We start from the raw sequence: 20188 nt of genomic DNA, 5'->3' as shown, positions 1-20188 counted from the left end.
AAAAAAAAAAAAAAAAAAAAAAAAAAAAAAACAAACCCATAAAACCTGAACCTAACCAAATACCCCGGACATTCTGGTTTTGGCTCTTAGGCTTAGTAATCTGAATATCTCTAACATGGGAAGAACAGAACCAAGGTCATGAGTTTTGACGTTTGTAATAAAAGTAGGGTATTATTTTACCTTCATATAGATGGCAACTTTCACTTGAATTACTTGTTTTGGCAAACTTTCTCATATTTTCAGGTAGATCTTCAAGCTTCCTCTTCAAGACATTTTTACTTTTTGTATCTTCTGGGTCTGGATCCCCACCCACATTTTTTTTTGTACATTGAATTAAATTAATCAATTCTTTGACTCTATCTTTATCATAATCCAAAGAATGAGACGACTTCTGCTGTTCAGGTTCAGTAGTTTCATCCCTTGAATTATTCCGTTTTCCAAATTTCATTTTTGAACCATTCAGTTCTTCTTCTTGACCTTCATAATCTGACAGTGGACTAAACTGCTGACGTCTCCAATTTTCCTCAAATAACTCTTTTAATTTAAAAATAGGTAACTGATACATTTCTGGCTGATAAATGTAGGTATGTAAGCAGTCATCAATATGGGATTTATTTCTTGGTGCTGAGTATAGGAATTTTCTATCATCTAATCGTGAATCATATGAAAACATAAAAAATTCTCGCTTACCCGAACCAAAACCTCGCTTAAAAAATTCATTTACATACTTTTCAACAACAGAATGAAAATTTATAGTGTTTATAGTTTTGAATTCTTTTCTACATTGAATCAGAGAAAACTGTAAAAACTGAGTTATTTTTAATATATCTGGAAAGTTCTCAGGCCTCTCCAGTGGTGTTGTATTTGTTATACCTTTTTGTGCTGCAAATAAACAAAAGAGTAAACTATATTAGCAACGAGGAAACTAATAAAACAAATATATGTATTACTGAAGTATAACAACATCTAAACTTTAATGCTGAGCCAGTGAGCGTCTGCCTCTGATATACATACAGCACAGCAAACGGATGAGCAATATGCTTCTACTTAAAATAGGCCAGGAAGCAAAACTAGTGCAAGGGGAGAAGACAGTTTTAATGGAATGAAATCCACTCACTAATCATCTTCACTTCTTTCACTCACATTTAACACAAATGGTGGCAAGTAAATTGCAAGGAGTGGGGGTGGGAGAAAGAAAGATGTGAAATTCTAAGCAATATCAGTTTGCTAATAATAAAGTCATTCTTTTGTTTAACTTTAAACGCATTTCCCCAAAAGCACATATCCATGAACTGAGTAGCTACAGTTGTACCTTCTCCAGGTATAACAGGTTTACTGTTAGAATGGAAACAGCAAAATCTTCTCTAACATAAATATCCCAAATTCTAATTAACTCTGAAAAGTCTCATGCTTAATATCGTATAAGACTTGAATGCACAAATGAATAAAAGAAAATTATGCCACATAAAACTCTTAATGAGCTTCAGTACAGAAACAATTATAATCAAACATCACTAATGAAAGCACTCAAAAAAGTTAAACCAAAACAAAGTGTCACCACTAAGAATAAAACTTCAAAGCCAGGAGTAACAGCATACAAAAAATGGAGAGAGGGAACATATCAAAGTCATGTTTTATATTACTGATTCCACAAAAATAATCCCAATATTTCCAAAAGTAAGTTGTAGAAGGGCTAGAATGTAGCTTTACTGAAAAGATTTCAATATTGTCTACCAGCAAGCATACTTCGACATTAAGAAACAACTTACTGATAATTAGGCATCTAGGTTCTTGAAACAGAAATAAAGCATGTAGGATTCGTGACTTGACAGTCTGATGTTCTAAAAAGGAAAAAAAAAGAAGCCAAATTCATCATCAAAATATTTTAACTTTTTTTTTTTTTTAATTGTAAAAATTCAAGCCAGACTACCTACCATATGGAGAAACCATCTGGAAAGGAGAAAGAAGGAAGAGGTACCCTCGGTCTCCTAAAGGTTTAACAAGGACCTGTAGTTTGGGGAGACAGAAGTTACATACACCTTATTATCACTACTACTTTTTTATTAGTTATTTTCTTTATTTACATTTCAAATGCTATCCCGAAAGTTCCCTATATCCTCCCCCCGCCCTGCTCCTCTACCCACCCACTCCCACTTCTTGGCCCTGGCATTCCCCTGTACTGGGGCATATAAAGTTTGTAAGACCAAGGGGCCTCTCTTCCCAATGATGGCCAAATAGGCCATCTTCTGCTACATATGCAGCTAGAGACACTAGCTCAGGGGGTGCTGGTTAGTACATATTGTTGTTCCACCTATAGGGTTGCAAACCCCTTCAGCTCCTTGGGTACTTTAACTCCTCCATTGGTGGCCCTGTGTTCCATCCAATAGCTGACTGTGAGCATCNACTTCTNTGTTTGCCANGCACTGGCATAGCCTCACAGGAGACCACTATATCAGGATCCTGTCAGCAAAATCTTGCTGGCATATGCAATAGTGTCTGGGTTTGGTAGGTGATGATGGGAAATAGACACACTTTCTACTAAGTATAAAGAATACTACTAGGTTAGATTAAAACTCTTCACTATGGCAAAACAAAATAACATTAAAACCACCAAAACTAACTGCTAAAGATTACAATCAAATGAGAACTTATTATTTATAATATACTGAGAATGTTCTTGAAATAATTATAATTATCTGAAAAATAACTTGATGTTAAATATAGAAACTTATTTCTCATTAGCGCAAAAGGCATTAATTGCTAGGCAGTATGCTGGACACTGGGTATAAAGCAGGCTTTGAAATAACTGCCTATGAAAATTCAAGATAATGTTCAATGAAAAATGCTGCCAGAATTTAATCTTATAGTTAATAAGTATCATTCACCTTACATAATTTTACCTGTCAGAGATGAACTGAAAGATAAACAGTATAAGGACCTTTTAACTATGTGGAGAAAGTAACATAAAAATACCAGTAATTAAAAAAAACAAGGGCTGGTGAGACGGCTCAGTGGGTAAGAGCACCCGACTGCTCTTCCGAAGGTCCAGAGTTCAAATCCCAGCAACCACATGGTGGCTCACAACCATCCCTAACAAGATCTGACTCCCTCTTCTGGAGTGTCTGAAGACAGCTACAGTGTACATAAGTAAATAAATCTTTTTAAAAATAAATAAATAAATAAAGGTAGCCAGCACCATGCCTGGCTGAAAAACACTTATTAAAAAAAAAAAAAAATCAACAACAAACATTCCCCAAAAAGATTTACAAAGCAGGAGCAGGAGAGATGGTTCAACAGTTAAGGGTACTTGTTTGTTTGTTTGTTTGTTTGTTTTTCAAGTCAGGGTTTCTCTGTGTAGCTCTGGTTGTCCTGGAGCTCACTTTGTAGACCAAGGGGTCCTTGAACTCAAAGAGATCCACCTGCCTCTGGCTCCAGAGTGCTGGGATCAAAGGCATGCACCACCATTGCCCAGTAAGGGTATTTACTTCTTTTGCAGAGGACCAGGGTTTGGTTCTTAGCACTCACAAATGGAGGTTCACAGGCAGTTCTTGGGGGTTCCAATGCACTTTTTTCTGGCCTCCATGAGCATCAGACATGTGCACACAAATATATACAGAAAGGCAGATCTGGAGGCACAGGCCTATAACCTCAGCTACTTGGGAGGTTGAGATAAGATCACAAGCTGCAGGTTAGCCTGGGAATCTCCCATAGTTCCTTTTTCAAAACATAAAAAGAAAGGGCTAGGAATTATAGCTTTGTAGGAGAAGTGATTTAATACATAGGAAGTCCTAAATTACATGTTCAGTAAAACAAGGGGTTAGGGGTCAACCTACCAACAAAAAATACTGAAGACTAAGAGCTGAATCTGAAAGACAAGAATCTCATACTTGTATCCATATTTACCTTCGCTTAGACTAGGTGAGGTACCCTACTAACCACAGTCTTTGGTGAGCAAAAGCAGGAAGAGATCACCATTGAGTTCAAGGCTAGCCTGGGTTTGCATAATGAGGTCCAGGCCAGTCAGAGTTGCATAACAAAACCATGTCAGAACAAATAAAAAATGTTCTTAGTAAACTCTTTTCTTTTCCAAAATAAATAAAAATTGTCAAGCTAGAATAATATATCTAGCATTTAACACTTATGGAATATATACTTATGAAGAGAGGATGCATTAACAATCTGAGCACATAGGACATAAATCTGAACAAATATCAAACTAACACCAATTCAGATTACAATGCAATTAAATTAGAATAAGAAAGCAAAAGTGTTATCATACATTTACAAATTAAAATACACATTTCTATATCAAAGTTAAAAAAAAAAAAACAGTGAACACTAAATCCACAGGCAGGGGTGGTTATACACTTAGGAGGTCAAGACGGGGTTTCAAGAATAGTTGAATAGTTCAGGGAGGGGGCTGGAGAGATGACTCAGTGGTTAGGAGCACTGACTGCTCTTCCAGAGGTTCTGAGTTCAAACCCCAGCAACCACATGGTGGCTCACAACCATCTGTAATGAGATCTGATGCCCTCTTCTGGTGTGTCTGAAGACAGCTACGGTGTACTTATATATAATAAATAACTCTTTAAAGGAAAAAAAAAAATAGAATAGTTCAGGGAACAGAGTTTCAAGATTAGTTTTAGTTATGTGCTGGGTGGTAGCTCAAACAGTTAATACCAGGACTCAGGGGGCAGAGACAGGCTGATAGATCATTTTCACACATAGGAGAAATTGAACTGAAATGTGGCTACAAATATAGCTAAGAAGCAAAGTATTTGCTAGAACTCAAAGCCTGGGATTCAACATCCAGCAACACATGTACACTTACACACAGAAAATAATAAATATGGATTATTCAATAAATGACTTAGGGAGTTATCTACATAGTTCAGGGCATGAAGTTTGAGCCCTGTATTACACAATGAAAGAATAAAGACAAAGTTTAAATTAGCCAAAAAATACAAGCCTCTCAAGAAAAATATAGGAAAAAGAGAGAAATGGGTGCAGGGCATTAATAGAAACTAATTTACAAAATGAATTTTATTGTTTGTGGTGGTTTGAATATGCTTGGCCTAGGGAGTGGTACTCTTAGGAGGTGTGACCTTATTGGAGTTGAGGTGCCCTTGTTGAATTGAATGTGGCACTTGGGCATGGGCAATGAGACCCTCTTCCTAAGCACATGGGAGCCAGTCTTCTAGTAGCTTTCCGATGAAGATGGAGAACTCTCAGCTCCTCCTGCACCATGCCTGCTCCCCACTCCCTCCCTGATGATAATGGACTGAACCTCTGAATCTGTAAGCCAGTCCCAATTAAATGTCCTTTGTAAGAGTTGCCTTGATCATGGAATCTTTCACAGCAGTAAAATTCTAACTAAAACATCATTTATTTATTTATGTGGGGCTGTTTTGCTTTAATTTTTAGACAGGGTTTCTCTATATGGCCCTGGCTGTCCTAGAACTCTCTGTGTAGACCAGATTAGCCTAGACCTCAGAGATCTGCCTGCCTGTCTTCTGAGTGCTGGGATTTAATGGCATACACCACTACCACCACCACCACCACCACCGGTTTACTTCTTTATTTTTTTTAATTTCAAATAATCATGGGACTGAAGAGTGGCAGTGTAAACATTTAATCACAGAACTCAGGAGGCAGAAACAGACACACCTCTGAGAGTTTACTGGTTTACACAGTGAGTTCTCTTGGAAAGCCAAGGTTATATAAGAGAAACCCCGTCACAAAAAAACAAAAACCCCACAAGCTTAAAAAACAAAAACAAAAACAAAAACAAAAAACAGTAAAATACTATTTACATCTACAAGATTGATAAATGAATGCAAAAGTCTGAGTATCAGAATACAGCAATCAATGAATAGTAGCATGTCTTTGAGGGTTGCCAGTGTCCCTTTAAGATCATAACAATTCAGGCCCGGCGTGGTGGCGCACGCCTTTGATCCCAGCACTTGGGAGGCAGAGGCAGGCGGATTTCTGAGTTCAAGGCCAGCCTGATCTACAGAGTGAGTTCCAGGACAGCCAGGGCTAGGGCTATACAGAGAAACCCTGTCTCGAAAAACAAAACGAAAACAAAAACAAAAAAAGATCATAACAATTCTACGAAGACCTGGTCTTCCAAACCCTAACACACTTGTTTAGATGAAGCCCAAAGTCATCTTTCCTATCCTGACTTGTAATTTTTAAGGAACTGAACAGATACCATAACCTCTTACTGTACAAACTCTAAATAGTTAGCTTCTGAAACATAGTATCTCTATATACCCAAACCTACTATTTAAAATTTCACTTTCTCAATTTAGGAACAGAACAGAATTTTCATTATGAAGAATAATTACATTGGACATTCAGAGGCAAGTAAGAGATCTAAGTATAAAGGTATATTCACAATAAAACCCAGAAGTTTTGGTAGTGGTGGGTTACTGCAATTCCAGTACTCTGGAGATATTGGCAAGAGGGTCAGGAATTCAAGGCTATCTTTGTTTTATAGTAGCCCAAGTTATATGAGACCCTGTCTCAGAAAACAAAACAACCAATCACAAAAAGTGCATTTATACTTATAAGGAAGAAAAGACTGAGATCACTATAAGATACCTATGCCAAGTACTTCTATACTCAGGGCAAAAATTGTTTAATATTGTATATATAGGTTTCATATATAATCTACCTCATATATAATTATACAAGAGACTGATTAAATCCATATGTATGCACCTGATGAAACTCTATATACCCATTTTAAATGAAGTTGCAAGCTCTGAAAATTACTGACAAAAATCTCCTTTGATTGCCTAGAAATCGAGGCTCAATGTGAGGAATAAAAACTCACTGTTGAAAACTTGTATTAAATTATTAACCCAGTATTTAAAAAAAAGTTCTACATATCTATAGAAACTTGATAGTTGACCACATTCATTTCTCATGAAAAGAAACAATTCCCTTCTTCTCTGAAACTCCTCATTCGGCTACACCATACACATTGGAACTATATATTCATTCTCCAATCACAATCTGACATCTAACCTAACTCTACCAAAACTAGGTATTCTCTCTACTGCACTGGATACTACCTAGTCAATATCCATGTTAGTCTCACTATTATGATTTCTCATTCAATTTACCACTACCCTTTAATGAACTATATTACCCAACTCATCTTTGACTTATTAGTAACCAAGGTAAATGTTTATTTAATTTTTTCAGGGCATTGATAAGAATTTTAATGCTTGTACAAACAAATGAAGAATGTCCACAAAAGCATAGAACAGGAAGGATTAATTAATATGTGGCAGATATGAGAGGTCTTTGAAAGTTTCAAAGTAGAAAGGGTTGTGAATTTTTAAACACACTGAGGAAACACTGTGTAGCTCACATGGGTAGAAATTTATTTATGTATATATTAGAATAACATATTTAAATGATCTCTAGAGTTAAACTTACCAAATCACCTAAGTATATATGCACTAAATATTTACCATTTAAAAGATGCAGTTTCCTACACAACATGAAAACAATCACCCTTTTTTAATAGAGAAATTAGAAGTAGTTATGATCTGTGTCGGTGTTGGGTTTTTTTGGTAGAACATGATTTTAATATTTTCAACTGTTGATATTCAAAAAACAAAGTTATTTTAATATTTATTACATCTCCCTTTCCATTTCTGATTTTATTAATTTGGATACTGTCTCTGTGTCCTCCGGTTAGTCTGGTTTATCCATCTTGTTGATTTTTCTCAAAGAACCAGCTCCTGGTTTTGTTGATTCTTTTTAAATCCGCCTGCCTCTGCCTCTGCCTCTGCCTCTGCCTCCCAAGGTTTTTTTGATCGTATAGTTCTTTTTGTTTCTATTTGGCTTGATTATTTCCTGCTTTCTACTCCTCTTGGGTATATTTGCTTCTTTTTGTTCTAGAGCTTTCAGGTGTGCTGTCAAGCTGCTATTATAAGCTCTCTTCAGTTTCCTTTTGGAGACACTTAAGAGCTATGAGCCCTACCACTGTTTTCATTGTGTCCCATAAGTTTTGGTAGGCTGTGTCTTCATTTTCACTAAATTCTAAAAAGCATTTAATTTCTTTATTTCTTCCTTGACCAAGTTATCATTGAGTAGAGGGTTGTTCAGCTTTCATGTCTATGTGTGTTTTCCAGTTTTTGTTGATATTTAATATTTAAGACCAGCCTTAGGCCGTGGTGATCTGATAGGGTGCATGGAATTGTTTCAATCTTCTTGTTATCTGTTGAGGCCTGTTTTATGACCAATTATATGGTCAATTTTGGAGAAGGTACAAGGTAAATGTTTTTTAAAAAAAAGATATTGTTAAAAAAAAAAAAAAGATATTGTATACATATTCAAGGCCTGATCCCCACTCTCTCTATTTCCTCCAAAATCTACAATTCTCAGGACAAAATCCAAATTCCCACACTAATACTGGCTTAAAGGCACTGAATAAAATAACTCCTTAATACTTCCTCCCTGATAGTACAATGTTCTTGTATCTCTTAAACATTCTTCAAATGTCCTGTTCTTTTGAATCTGTAATTAATTCTCTCTATGACAAAGAGAGAGATGACAGAGCACATACATACAGGAACACACACACATAAAATAAAAACAAAATTTTCAGAAACAAAGCTACTTTTTCTTCTCAACCAAACTATAAAAAATTCTGTTCAAAACTCTGTCTCATTCAGTATTCCATAAATATTTTTGATAATCATACAACATTTAAAATCATAATGTATAATAAAAATGGGTCTAAGCTGGGCGTGGTGGCTCACGCCTTTAATCTAGCACTCAGGAGGCAGAAGCAGGTGGATTTCTGAGTTCGAGGCCAGCCTGGTATGCAAAGTGAGTTCTAGGACAGCCAGGACTACACAGAGAAACCCTGTCTTGAAAAACCAAAAAAAAAAAAAAAAAAAAAATAAAAAAAAAAAAAAGGGGGGGGAGCAGTCTAAACAAAGTCTACTGCCCTGGGTAAAAAGAATACTAACATCTGCTTTACATAGCAAACTCCAGGCCAGGAAAGACTACATAACAAGAACCCATTTCCAAAGTAAAAAAGTACTACTTCTACTACTAATAGTAAAATACTACTAACTAAATGAGAGCACCCAATAAAGACTGAGTAGGAAATCCAAAAGCAAGAATAAATTAAAGCATTAATTATAATATATTTTCAAGGAATAATGGGAATATTTAAAACTTTTCACTCACAAGTTTTTCTTTCTCCAGTTTTTGCAGTAAACATTCCATGTTACTTCCAATTCTTGTCTTTTCTACAACTTCATAAAGGCTACAATACATTCCATTCTTTAAAACTGAAATAAAGAAAAGATACACAGTAAAATATAAAATCAGGCCTGCTTCTTTCATATTTCAGTGAATGAAATTTAATTACTTTACCTTCATTAGGACCCACATATGTGTCTTTATAAAAGAATGAAGGAGGAATTTTCTGTTTCAAACAATCAATACTCATAACTGTTTCAACATCCAGCTTCTCAGGACTGAAAGGAAACATAAGAGCGTGTTTGGCATTCCTGTGTCTTTAACTCTAGCAATGTTATCAGATACGTCATTAAAATACGCTTAATGAGGGTGGTTCAGTGCTTACAGTCCTAGCCTACAAAGGACCTGAAATCAATCCCCACAACCATATAAACCAGGTGTGGTGGCACATCCCTGTAATGCTAACATTTGGGTGGTGGAGAAGGCAGGAGGATAGTAAGTTGTAGGTCATCCTCTGTGAATTTGTTGCCAACTGTTATCTGAAACCTTCCCTCAAAGACAATTAAATAAATACACCTGATGGGAAAATATATTTATTAATAACTCAACTTATTCTAAAGAGGACCTGATACAGGAAGATCAGGTAAATATATACAGGTAAGCAGCAACTGGCAATATTGCCAACCTTAGATTCTTATGTCAGAAGTTAATCCTACATGCCAATTTACTAACAGAAAGAGTATATAGTTGTCATTTACAGTTAAATTATGAGCTGGCATAGTTTATCTTTTGTAGATGAGATTATGAAACGCAAGGGTTGTATGGTAGGCATGCATTCCACCACTGACCTACATCTTTAAGCATTTACATCATTTTCTGTGATATTAACAGTAAATAAACTTTTATTTCTAATGTATAGTACATGAATATTGCATATACATTAACTTAATCACATCAAAGCTCTTTTCAACAAAGAAATGTTTAGCCACCACTACCAACCACCCCTTTTTTCTTTTTGTTTTAAAGCAGGATTTCACTATGGTCTGCAAAACAGGTCTAGAAATCACTATGCAACCAAGACTGCCTTTGAGCTCAAGGTCCTCTGGCTGAGTCTCCTAAGTAGTAGGATTACTTGGTATGTGCCACCATACATAGATAAGACTGGCCAACTTTTGAGTCTATTATATATAAACTGCTAAGTAAATCTAAGTAGAACAAAATTTTAACCTCATCTTTCAGACCTAAAACCACTCAGAATATAATATACATCTGACTAGACACCTTCAAAGTAGAGAATCAGAGCTTGTTTGCTAATTAACTTTCTGAAGTTACAAAATCTAAACGTTTCTAAACGTTTTTAGAAACACGTTTAACATTTGTATTTAAGTTTTAAACGGACCACAGCAAAATTTAAAATTGACAAAAGATAGACAGCAAGCAAGCCAGGAATGGTGGCGCATACTTCAAATCTATCATACATAAGGTTGAAGCACATAGACTGCCTGGACTATATATTGTAAGTTCCAATCCAGAATGATAGCCTCAAACAAATTTTTTAAAAAGAAAAACAAACAAAAAACTAAAGAAACTGACAGTCCCCCTTTACTTTCGATTACTGTTTTCTTTCTAATTTTTGAAATTTACCTTTTTAGATTATCATATGAAATAGAGACTCTGTGTGTTATGTGTCATTATAGTCTATCCTCATTTACTCCCCTTCCCTGTCATCCTCCCTCTGCCCCTCCCACTATTTTCTTTTAGTGCAACATACTTACAGCTTGACAGGTAAAAAGGCACGATTGGTGGACCTCAAAGAAATAGAACACAGAAGCTTTCCTTTATTTAAAAGTTGTCCTTTCCACAAGGTATAGTTAAACTTATCTAAACAAAAGAAATAAGAGTCCAGTTGCTTGATAGCCCATAAGCTAACATTTACTAGAAATGAAAATTATTTACAAATAAGGTTGTAAGTATAAAATAACCACAGAAGTGACATGCCCTTCAGGGAAAGGTTCATGTGTTTCTAGTTTGAGGTATGTTTTCCCTTTAACAGAAAAAATTCCAACTTCAAGGAAGAGCCAATCTAAGTGTCCCCCCTTTAGAAAGCAGAACAAACAATACAGTCATTATTCCAAAGGAGACTATATTAAACCTGATTATTGTCTCCTATCTTCTAGTTGTTTATTTGTTCTCATTTTTGTAATAAAGAAACAAAAAATAATACTGTTTAAAATTTTCTTTATCAAAACCAAAAATCTCTAGTTCAATTGTAAAACCCAATTTATCTTTTTTTCCCCCAATTCAAGTGCTAGAAATTCTGGTCCATCTTCTAAAAGGAGTCCTTATGTTTGAATGATCAAGTACTGATGCTACATTTTAACATGACCTAACCTACTTTATGTTTCATATTTTTATTATGAAAATAAAACAAAACACTTATCTTTCACTGTTTATACTTTCAACTTATAAAAGTAAAAAAAAATAAGACTCTTACCTATGTTTCTATCTGCATTAAAGCTGTTAGATCTACAAATAATTTTTTAAAAAGAAAGGAAAATTATTACTGATTGGAAACAACATGAAAGTTAACATTTAGGACCCTGACATACTATCATGTTTTGTTGCTGTTGTATTTTCCAGCGCTGGGGATGAAACCCATCACTGCACACATGCACAGCAAGCAATGTGAACTGAACTGAAGCACCAACCTCTAAGTGTCATTTCCACTGCAACTACAGAAGAGAACAAAATTCTGCCAACTAAGAAAAACTTACTCTTTACAAAATTCAGTAAACTTAATTTTTAAAGACATACTTACTCTCTTATTACCATATTTTCTCAAGTTTATGAGAGCTGTTTTATACTTCAAAAAAACCCATTAACAGACATAAGGCTTATTAATAATATCTGTCAACTATATCTTGGAAATAAGATTAGAAAAAAAAATCTCTATAAATTCATCCATAGCCATTTAATAAATATTTAACTTTAAGCTCTTGTTATTTACCAGGTACAAGTCTAGGTAAGAGAATTCTAAATATAAACAGAAAACAGTCCCTTATATTTCAAAGAATTTATAATCTAATAATGAAGAAAGGTAACTATCAATAAGTACAGTTTAATAGATGAAGATGGTTTCAACAGCTATTCAGAAAAAGACTAAGTACAAAGAAAAAAAAGAATCAGAGCACACCCAATGAGGAAATATAAGAAACAGCTATGCCTTGTCCCAGGGAGGGGGAAGGCCTAGTGGGGGATAGGGAGTGAGGACATCCTCTTGAGGACGGAGGGGGAGGAATTGTCAGAGGGTGGACCGAGAGGGGCACAACAAATAGACTGTAAAACAAAAAAAAAAAAAAAAAAAAAAAAAAAAAAAAAAAAAAAAAAAAAAAAAAAAAAACAACTATGCAGTAACAAAGAAAGGAAGATCACTAACTATGGGTCCTAAGGAAGAGTCCTCATGGCATACTCCTGGAATGGGATGGATGTGCATCAATGTTTGTTTGAGACAATCTGGGGGTCAAGAAAAGGGATTCAAAAAAGTAGGAGAGGAGCAAAGAAGGGTGGACTTCTGTGATTTTGAGACCAGTCTGGTGTACACAAGCCATGTCTACATAAGAGACTTTGTACCAAAAGAGATGGACAGACAAGACAGAAACAAAGATCATTGATGAAATAAAAGAATGAATATCAGCATTCATAAATATAAAGCAAAAATGAGAAACCCACTCATCTCTCGATATATGATTTGGTACTGGGAGAGGTTTTAAAAGCTTATTAATTAATATGAAAAAAAGTGCTGTATCATCAGGGCTTGGTGGCTCATATTAGCACTCTGGAAGTTAAGATAGGTTCTTCTCGCCTGAGCTATTCATAGTAAGCTACAAGTCAGCCAGAAATGTATCCACAAAAACAAAAACACAACTAAAGTACCCCTTATCAAGCACATTTGACTTTAAAAACCAATAGAGGTCATCCTAAAAAATATGCATCATTAAAGATAAGTAGTGGGGCTGGAGAGATAACTCAGAAGTTAAGAGCACTGACTGTTCTTCCAGACGTCCTGAGTTCAAATCCCAGCAACCACATGGTGGCTCACAACCATCAGTAATGGGATCTGATGCCCTCTTCTGGTGTGTCTGAAGACAGCGACAGTGTACTCATATAAACAAAACAAACAAACAAACAAATAAATGTTTTTTTAAAACAGTAGTTTCAACAGTTATTTTAGGTATGTTTATGAATTAAAAAAGAAAATAAATATCACCTGACTTAAAACTAGGAATATCTTGGCATTTAACTAAATATTTCATTGGTTTGGGTAAGACTTTTATAGAAACTCAATTTTTAAGAGAGCTAAAACCAAAATTTTTCTGTTTGAGGAAGTTAGAGACTCATGAAGCAAAGATGGCTTCAAACTCACTGCATAGCCAAAGCTCACCTCAATACCCCAAATGCTGGGAGTTCAGGCATATACCACAACCAGTTTAAACTTTTTTTTTTTTTTTTTTTTTTTTTTNNTTTTTTTGAGACAGGGTTTCTCTGGGTAGCCCTGGCTATCCTGGAACTCACTTTGTAGACCAGGCTGGCCTCAAACTCAGAAATCCACCTGCCTCTGCATCTCTGCCTCTGAGTGCTGGGATTAAAGGCGTGCACCACCACGCCCAGCCAGTTTAAACTTTTAACTTTTAAAATTGCTATTTATTAAAGTATATATAAATGTTGAAAAGAAAAAAAAAGTTCTACAACTTAGCTAGGTGAATCAAAGTACACTTTAGTTCCTATTTTCACAGTAAGGGTCTATCCTACTTATCATGAATATGAAAACATCTAGTTTATGTTAAAAAAAAAAAAAAAAAAGGTGAAGAGGGCAATGGTCCCTTCTTTGTGTAAATAAAACTGACTTACCTCAATGAAGACACAAACTTTGTAGTTTGCACATCATCTTTGTAAGTAAAAGACACAACTGCATATGGACAAACATGTCTTGGTCTTCGTCTTACTTCATCAAAGCCATACTCATAAAAATAATACTAAAAATAAAAAAGTACAAAATTATCATTTTAAAATAGGAAAGTAGTAGTATTATTTTGTTGATAACACAGAACCATTTAAGCAGCTTCGGCAGGAAAAAAATTTCCTTGAGCTTGTCCACTTGGCTGAAAAAAAAAAAAAAATGTATTTTGTATGCATTTTATGTACCAGATACCAAGGTATCCCAGAAGTTTAGTTCAGAAGAGTTGACAGCAGGAATGTGCAATTAACTTCCTAATAAAAATACTGTAAAATGAAGCCTAAGCTAGGTCACCCCACAAAAGCTTTTACTTGATAAAAAAGTAAAATACTAACGCCAAAACTAACCAATATCAAATATCATTTTCTGTGTTAGTACAAAAGGCAAAACAAAACTGGAACTCAACTGTGAAAACTGAAGCATAGGAGGTGTGTAAAAGACTACACATGTAGTAAATGTTCAAGCAGATTATCTGATTACTCACAAACCTCTTCCCTTCCCCTGTTCACCACAGTCATCATGCTGGCTAGCAGAAAACTGATTTCTATTTTAGGTTTTTTTTCTTAAGTATTTATTTATTTTATGTATAGGAGTATACTGTTGCCTTCCTCAGACACAACATAAGAGAGCACTGGATCCCATTACAGATGGTTGTTGGAAATTGAACTCAGGACCTCTGGAAGAACAGTCAGTGCTTTTAACTGCTGAGCCATCTCTCCAGCCCCCTGATTTCTATTTTAAAAGAATGTCTGAGTCTATAAACCAAGTCCTTTTCCCTGGGAAATGACTGATTTTAACAATGTTGCTTCTCTCAAACTTCTAAAACATTTTTTTTTTAATATAAAGCTCTAGTTTACAAGTTCTAAAGAACTCAGTAACTAGCTTCAAGTCTACCAATAACACTTACCTAAGAGTAGTGAACTGAGGAAGCTCCTGATGTCTTACGTAATATAATTTTTCTTAAAATACCCAGCCATATGTATTATCTACTAAGATACCTTAATAAGGAGCCAAACTTCTCCACAAGTACTGCAAAAGATTTTTGTTATTATTTTGTTTAAGAACATCTGTAAACTACATATATGTCTGTCTAGAGAAATAGGCCATCTGATCCCTTGGAACTGGAATTAAGGTATTTGTGAACTGCCATGTGGTGCTGACAAATTCAAGTCCTTTGGAAGAGCAGCCAATGCTCTTAACTGATATGCCATCTGTCCAGCCCCAACAAGAATTTTTGATAATTATTTACTTCTAGGTTCACCATACAGTGCAAGGGAACAATGCCCATAATTAGACATCCTACTCTGCCAAGTAATATCCCCAGGGCCAAGAATGGATTACATCTTGTTGTATCATTGGCCTAGTGGTTTTACAGACCCATCCAAATATCACAGGCTACTGCCATTGGTTACTGGTTATTCTGTACAACCTGACAGTAAGGCCCTAACACTGAAGACATTATGTCATCAGACAATGAGAAATGGAGCTGGTGCCTAACTAAGAGCTTTAGCTCTACTAACATATACATATTCTATACATAGTGCTAGGAGGTAAGTAAGCACACTAATAGAGGAAAAAAGTAATCATCAGTATTTGACCAACTATAAACTCTGACCAACTGCAACCTGCCTGCAAGATATGCTAGTATAATAGTAGCATAAATGTTTTAATTGCAAATGGAATAACCAAACATTTTTCAATTTGATTTAAGGTACACTCCATGAAATGGAGCCCTATCACTGCTAAAGTGGCCAAGAATCTGAGACTAAACAGGTCATGGGCCCTAATGGAAAACCTAGAACTCTTATTCTGCGAACCAAACACACTAGTAAAATCCCTCTTAGTGACCTACTGCTATACATCAGAGCATCACTCAACCCTCACAAGAGAAGCTTCTTGCAGTACATGACAGTGTAATTAACAGAGACCCACAACTGGACAATGTACAGAGGATGACTTTGTGGGACTGAGCCCTAAATGGGATGTCTTTATCAAAGCCCTCCTTCCTCAAGGCTCAGGGATCTATCGGAAGAGGACACAGAAAGACTTTAAGAGCCAGAGAGGTAGAGGATTCCAAGGAAACAGCATTATCTAGCTACAACAGAACTGATACACATATGAACTCAGGGAGACTGTTGGCATATAAAAGAGATTGGCAGCATATAAAACATCCACACAAATCCACAGAATATCCCAGCATGATGAAAGGGAAGTAGACACACAAAGTACTGCCACTAACTAAGAAACTTTGCAAATGATATCTTACAGAAAAGGGGAAATCACTTTTCTCTGATGCAGCAGCACTATGTATATAACAACCATACTCCAAGGCAGGCCCCATGCCTACCTAGGAGTAGCTGTCCAACACAACAGTCTGTGCTTTTTGTATGCATTTTGTTTGGGTTTGGTATTTTCTGTCTTACTTGGTTTTTTGTTTATCTTATTTTATTTTATTTTTTTGAGAAAGAAAATGGACTTGGGTGAGTAGGGAAGAGGAAAAGATCTGAGAGGAATTGGGGGAACGAAAAGACTGATTAAAACAAAGTATAAAATTTTAAAATAACATTATTTTAATACAGTAGGTTAATATCACTACTTTTAACATACCTTTTACATACTTGTTATGGAGTAAAACTCATAAGACTTCAAGCCTAGATAAAACTACAAGCAACTAAGGAATTCTGAGAACAAGAAAAATAGTCTTTTCTAGCATTCAAGATTTTCCCAAGACTCAGGAGGTTGAGACAAAAGGATGATGATTTTGAGGTCAACCTAAACAAGACCCAGTATTTAAAAAAAAAAAAAAAAAAAAGGCCAGTCGAGGAAAAAGGAGTATCAGGAAGGAAGAGCCCAAGACTAGCCTCCAGTATATAGCAAGTTTGAGACCAGGATGGACCTAAATAAGACCTGGTATCAAAAATAGCCTAGTGTTGTGGCACACATCTTTAATCCCAGCACTTGGGAGGTTGAGCCAAGAGAGATCTCTCAGTGAATTTGAAACCAGTCCAGCCTACACAGTGAGTTTCAAGCCAGCCAAAACTACATAGTGAGAACTTGCCTCAAAAACCCAGAAACAAACATCATCAACAAGAAGCCACGTATGTCAGTATAGGCCTTTAATAGCACTAAAAAGGCAGAGGCAGGCAGATCTTTTTGAGTTCAAAGTCAGCCTGATCTACATAAAGTGTTCTAATATATGTACTGAGAACTCTCAAAATAATTTTTTTAGAAAAGAGAACAAAACTACATATATTGTTAAATTAAGGCTTAAAAATATACTAAGTCTGCATTCCAATAAATCTATAGAGCATAGAGTTGTGAATTAAGATAGCCAAGGGGTTTGACCTTTACTTTGAAAAACAAATGGTATTTTGTTCACCAACAAGGTATTTCCAGGGCCCTGAAAGGCAGGCATTCTCAGAGGCGCTGCAATGAGATGGTTCAGTGGTTAACACTGCTTGCTTATTTGACCATGAAGTCCAGAATTTAGGTCCCAGTGCCCTCTTAACAAGCCAGGTGAGCATCCTGTACCTCCAACTCTGATCTGATCCCCTTTTCTGCCAGCCTCTAAGCCTCCAAGTTCAAGCACCTGTATGCGCACACAGAAAGTCAGACAGACACACATAAATACAACAGATCTTTCATATTAAATGGATCCAAGTACATACCTGAGTAAGCTCATAGGCTCTATATGCCAAGAGGGATGTAATTCTACCAGCATTTTTAGACACATGACATTCATGTTTTGGTGTAGGGTCCAAAGCATTTTTACTTAACACGGATTCCAAGCTTTTTACACTGAGAGGATCATAAATACTCTTTATTTTACCCTAAAAAAAAAAAATTTAAGTGTCCACTTAACATGATTTTTACTCTATGGTATAATAAAGAAGAAATACAAGTGCTATTAAACAGTTAACCTACTTACATCACCAACATATTACTATCTTTTTTTTTTTTTTTTCATTCTTTCCTTTGGAAAATGGGGATAGAAAAGAGGGGGATGCTAGCAGTGAGATAGCTCAGACGGTAAAAACACCAAACCTGATGACCTGAGGTTTTGAGTCACAATTATTCACAAGGCTGAAGGAAGAACTAACACCCCCAAGCCCCAAGTCTTCCTCTGATCTTCACATGCATCCTGTGGCATGTGTACCCCAACACATATATAATTAATAAAAAAAGATAATCTAAAAGACAACAAATCAATCGCTTAGTCTTTCAAGATAGTAACTCTTTCTTCATATACTACCAAATATAGGCTTTTAACTCAAACTCCTAAAGTCATGTAACTTAAAATTAAAGTCCAAGTTAAATGTTGCCTTTTCTATGTACAAATACAAGTTAAAATTACCTTCATTATTTTAAAAATAACAACATCGCCTACTGCCCCAGCTTCCAAAGGATTAGCCTGTAAGAGGTCTGCATACCTACAAAGATAGATACCTAACAGAAAGAAAAAAATAATTTGAATGTAAACAATCAAGTTTAATTTAAAAAAAATCAAATTATTTAACCAATAATAAAAGGCATAGGAGGTATGACAACTTTTTTAAAGCAATACTAAAGACAATAGCCAGAGTAAAACATAAAATTAGTCTAATTTTTCAAAATCATTTTGACCAGAATAAAACATTTTAAATAGTAACATTTGATCAATTCAAAGTACTTAAAATCAGAAACAAAGAAATAAAACCAGTGTTCTATTTCAGAACTTAATACTAGTCTCCTTATGTGAAATATGAAAAGCATACCAATTTAATTAGTGACCATAGGTATTCTACACTTAGGATTTTAAATGGCAACTTAATAGTTAAGTACAAATGAAAAACAAGAAAAATTACCCATGGAAGGACTGCCAAGAACTGTTATTCTGGACTGGCCCACCTGCAATCCTTTTTCACATATGCTCTGAACCTATGTAAACAAAACATTTCAGTTTAAAATCGAATTAACAAGAAAAGTTAATTTTTAAAACTTCAAAATGTTATCTTCTATAATTCTGTAACTATAATTACAAAGTTTTCACACATAGATCTCGGCTAACTAGTAAATATCAATGTAAAACTGGCTTAAATTTCTAAGGTTATTCTATCGAAAATTCATTTTTCTTTACGCTACTTGTCAGATATTCTCACCAACAAGAGACCAGCAAAATATTTATATATACTTTAAATTGTTTTACATATTTTTAGTTATGTGAATATGTATTTGTGTGTGGCAGTGTTCTCAAACACCAGAAGAGGGCAATAGATTCTCTGGAGCTGACTTAGAGGTGCTTTGTGAGCTGACCAATATAGTTGTTAGAAACTGAACTCAAGTCCTCTTGAAGAGCAGCAAGTGCCTTAACATCTGAACCACCTTCCTCTCTAGCCTCATGCAAAAAAAAATTTAAAGAAAACATAGAATCAGCATTATATAAGACAGTCTTGTTTTCATTTAAAAAAAAAAAATGTTTTTATTCTAGAGGAAAAAACAGATGTGATCAGAGAAACAATGATTACATTTGAAATTACAAAACATAATTTGCCCTTCTGAATTATTTCTTCTACTTATACGTTAATAAAAACATTAGGTTACAGGGAATGTCTATAACCCCAAAAGACTAGCAGCAAGATGTCTCTAAGTTCAAGAAAGATAACCTGAGATACATAGCAAGTCACCCCCTGTGCCCCACCAAAAACAAACAAACAAACAAGGGATGGAGAAATGGGTCAGTGGTTAAGGCCTCATACTGTTCTGCTGGCGAACTCACAATGAATTGCCGGCACTCGTGTCAAGAGGATCACTATTGCCTGTAACTCTAGCTTCAGGAGAGTCAACACTTACCCAAACTAATGTGCACATACCACATACTTTATTAAAAATAAAGATAAATCTTAAAAAATAAACAAGGGTATATAAAGTGAATAAAGAAACAAATTAATGAAATAAAACAAA

The 20188-nt window shown here is 35.3% G+C and overlaps 1 protein-coding gene across 3 annotated transcripts in view; it reads right to left on the bottom strand.

Moving 5' to 3' along the window:
* Positions 1 to 20188, bottom strand: part of Tasor (transcription activation suppressor) — a 49501-nt gene that overhangs the window by 17760 nt on the left and 11553 nt on the right. For all 3 annotated transcript variants that reach the window (XM_029541762.1, XM_021202835.2, XM_029541761.1), the window contains exons 4-14: positions 19093 to 19165; positions 18603 to 18694; positions 17917 to 18078; positions 14143 to 14267; positions 11729 to 11760; positions 11010 to 11115; positions 9409 to 9512; positions 9220 to 9323; positions 1935 to 2007; positions 1770 to 1841; positions 181 to 882 (exon numbers count right to left, since the gene is read on the bottom strand). In XM_029541762.1, coding sequence (XP_029397622.1) covers positions 181 to 882; positions 1770 to 1841; positions 1935 to 2007; positions 9220 to 9323; positions 9409 to 9512; positions 11010 to 11115; positions 11729 to 11760; positions 14143 to 14267; positions 17917 to 18078; positions 18603 to 18694; positions 19093 to 19165 — 1645 coding nt within the window. The remainder of the gene's footprint in view (positions 1 to 180; positions 883 to 1769; positions 1842 to 1934; positions 2008 to 9219; positions 9324 to 9408; positions 9513 to 11009; positions 11116 to 11728; positions 11761 to 14142; positions 14268 to 17916; positions 18079 to 18602; positions 18695 to 19092; positions 19166 to 20188) is intronic.

The sequence above is a fragment of the Mus pahari genome, chromosome 8, assembly GCF_900095145.1.
Source record: "Mus pahari chromosome 8, PAHARI_EIJ_v1.1, whole genome shotgun sequence".
Taxonomy (NCBI): domain Eukaryota; kingdom Metazoa; phylum Chordata; class Mammalia; order Rodentia; family Muridae; genus Mus; species Mus pahari.
This window is presented reverse-complemented; position numbering and strand designations above follow the sequence as displayed.